This window comes from Nanorana parkeri, unplaced genomic scaffold, assembly GCF_000935625.1.
Source record: "Nanorana parkeri isolate BGI_ZX_2015 unplaced genomic scaffold, ASM93562v1 scaffold923, whole genome shotgun sequence".
Taxonomy (NCBI): Eukaryota; Metazoa; Chordata; class Amphibia; order Anura; family Dicroglossidae; genus Nanorana; species Nanorana parkeri.
Window position 1 is genome coordinate 96,852 of NW_017307191.1, and position 2,783 is coordinate 99,634.

Genomic DNA, 2,783 nt, shown 5'->3' on the forward strand with positions numbered 1-2,783 from the left:
AACAATTCCTTTCTCACAACGAGAGATCAGAAGAAGCAACCAACGCGTTTCAGAGGACCAAAACTTCAGCCTCGTTCATAAGTGGTAGTGGTGGTGGTGGTGGTGGTGGTGACAACAGGCGGCTGATCCACATTTTTACCGGCGTCCTGGTGACCCAAATCATCACAATCATTAATTGGCGACATACAGGCCCTGATGAAGGGGGAGCTTTGATCTGAAACGCGTTGGTTGATCTCTTCTAATCTCTCGTCACAGGAAATAAAACTTTATCAGCTCCCCCCCCAGATCAGCAACGCTCTCATCCTTCATACAATCTCCATACAGGGGGACCCCGAGGGACACCCCCGGTGACAAGGAGTTTCTTGGTCTGATTGGGTCTATTTCTGAGTCCAGATGTGATCTGTCGCTACGGGCAACAAGAACGGTTCTCAGTCAGCCACTTAGGACCCCGGTGGTCACATGACCGCTCTCCATGTCCAATACAAACGTAAAATCCGTGTGACGGGGTGAAGAAAATCCGGAATCCATAGAGAATGGGGTGACCCCTCCCAACAGGTGGCCCTCCTCAAGTACACCCCAATGACCCCCCTCTCATGCATCTACACAGGTGACCCCTGCCCTCAATGTTGACCTTTAACCTCTCATCACCCAGAAATCCCCTGTGGTTACCTATGGGCACCCCCTTACACCCCTCTATGGGTACCATGGTTATAACCAGTTATCTAGAGGGGCCCTCACACCTTTTTTTCGCTCACCTAGGGACCACTCATACCTCTCTGCACTCACCCAGGGGCCCCTCTTCCGTCCCCCGCAGTGTCAGGCTATGCCTCCCACTCTCCCCCCCCGCTTGTCCCCGGTACCGACAGAAAGTCACCTCAATAACAGCGCCGCCATCTTTCTTCTTTGCCGATGACGTCACCCGTCAGGTGACATTCCACTTTTCCTCCGCCCCCTCTGTTTTCACTTGACGGGGCTGTGGAGAGGGGCGTGGCCAATGCTGGCTCACTGCTAGACGCAGACCGAGTGGACAGCAGGGGGCGTGTACCTCAAAGGGAATCACTGTACAGCCACGTGACTAGCGTGAGGCTCCTCCCCTCCACATTAAATAACGTATTATTAAAGGAGAACTCCAGACTTTGTATTGTGTTCTGCTCGGATGAGTCTTCATCGAGCACTGAAATCAGAGTTTTCGGTCATTTGCAGCCCCTCTGCGTGAGAAATGTATATAAAGAGAACCTGTCATGGCGCAGGTCAGGTTCCCCTTCACAGTGTGATCTATCCTGAGAGTCATTGGGGGATCTCTGCTTATACAGGTTCTCTTCACCCGTTATATTAATGACCCCCATTATCCGACAACTTCCTGTCAGCTGAGGGTGACATGGCCCCTCCCCTTGGGGGCGTGTCACTGCGTCAGCCTGAGCTCAGCTCATAGGAGTATGATGCACTCAGACGTCATACACCGCCCACTACCTCCGTGAGGTCCGCCCACCACCTGAGGGTAAGGATCCTGCGTGTAATGTGACCACACACCTGGACCTTCAATGGAGATGGGCGGTCCTTTCTCATGGGCGGGGCCTTGTCTAAATTATAGCGTTCTGTGAGCCCAGGCTGCATGATGACGTCCACCCAGAGGGCGTGTCCATGACCTCCTGAGCACACAGGAAGTGAGTTGGATGATGCTGGGGGTCAGAGACTGGGAGGGGGAAGTCTTCAGGGAACAGCTCAGGTGATAAGATACACTCAGATTGTACTGTGTATGGCGGTCCTTTGGATCTCTCGGTTCTGCCTGGTTGCAATAGCGACGTATTAACCCCTGCTGTGCCGACCACGGTGTATGTGTCATGGAGAGATCGGGTCAGCCTGGCTCTGCAGTTTATTTCCTTGTCAGTTTTTTCCTCTCACCCCGGGAACAATCGTCCGTCATTGTACAGCCCTCTCCTCGTCTTCTCTCCCCTCCCTCACCCTGGGCACCCACAGCCCCGGCTCTCTGCCTTCTGATTGGTTGGAAGTTCCACAGAACTCTCTGAGCCCCGCCCCTTGGGGTTTTTAAACCAGATTCCCCCCTCCATCCCGTATTCCATCTCCGGAGGAATCTGAGGGTGACTGGGGCTTCGAGCGTCCCCCAAATATTCGGGGATCACACCGTACCAGACGAGCGATGGAAACCCCCAGGAACCTGCTGGCTCTGGCCGCCGTCTTCGCTCTCAGTAAGTTCCGATGTCGCCGCGACGCTTCTACCGATTGCTCGGATGTGATTGGGGTGGCCGGGTGACCGTTGTCTGTCCGGAGTATGACCGGCAAAGGATTCTGGGTGATGAGACCCTATATCATATTATTACAGCCAGCTGTGCCAGAACTACAAGTCCCATCATGCTTCTGCCTCTGGGAGTCATGCCTGTGGCTGGCAGAGTCTTGCAATGCCTCATGGGACTTGTAGTTCCACAACAGCTGGAGGTCCCCCTCCTGAGTATTATCATTTATTCAGCCGAGACCCGGAGGAGGAATTCTGACTGAGGTGCTGGTGCCGGGGCAGAGACTCAACGTCCTCCAGCCGGAGGTCAGAGTTACAGACCCGAATTATCCAGAGGAGGGGGAGGGGGGTCCCCGAGATTATTTCATCATCTCCGAATCCGGGTCCCCACCGGCTCATCGGTTTTATTATTTACAGATAATTCACATTGTGTCACATTTTTTATTTTATATTTAGCATTGTTATAATATTTATTATACGATATAAATATTGTATATGATATAATAATTTTTATAACAGAAATGTATCATTT

General features: G+C 52.5%; 2 protein-coding genes across 2 annotated transcripts in view; one reads left to right on the plus strand and one right to left on the minus strand.

Moving 5' to 3' along the window:
- Window positions 1-894, minus strand: part of SDHC (succinate dehydrogenase complex subunit C) — a 7,362-nt gene extending 6,468 nt beyond the window's left edge. The window contains exon 1 of the mRNA XM_018566187.1: window positions 875-894. Within this exon, the coding sequence (XP_018421689.1) occupies window positions 875-894 (20 nt within the window). The remainder of the gene's footprint in view (window positions 1-874) is intronic.
- Window positions 895-2,056: 1,162 nt separating this feature from the next.
- MPZ (myelin protein zero) overlaps window positions 2,057-2,783 on the plus strand; it is a 6,656-nt gene continuing 5,929 nt past the window's right edge. Inside the window, 1 exon segment of the mRNA XM_018566185.1 lies at window positions 2,057-2,207. Within this exon segment, the coding sequence (XP_018421687.1) occupies window positions 2,159-2,207 (49 nt within the window). The 5' untranslated portion in view covers window positions 2,057-2,158.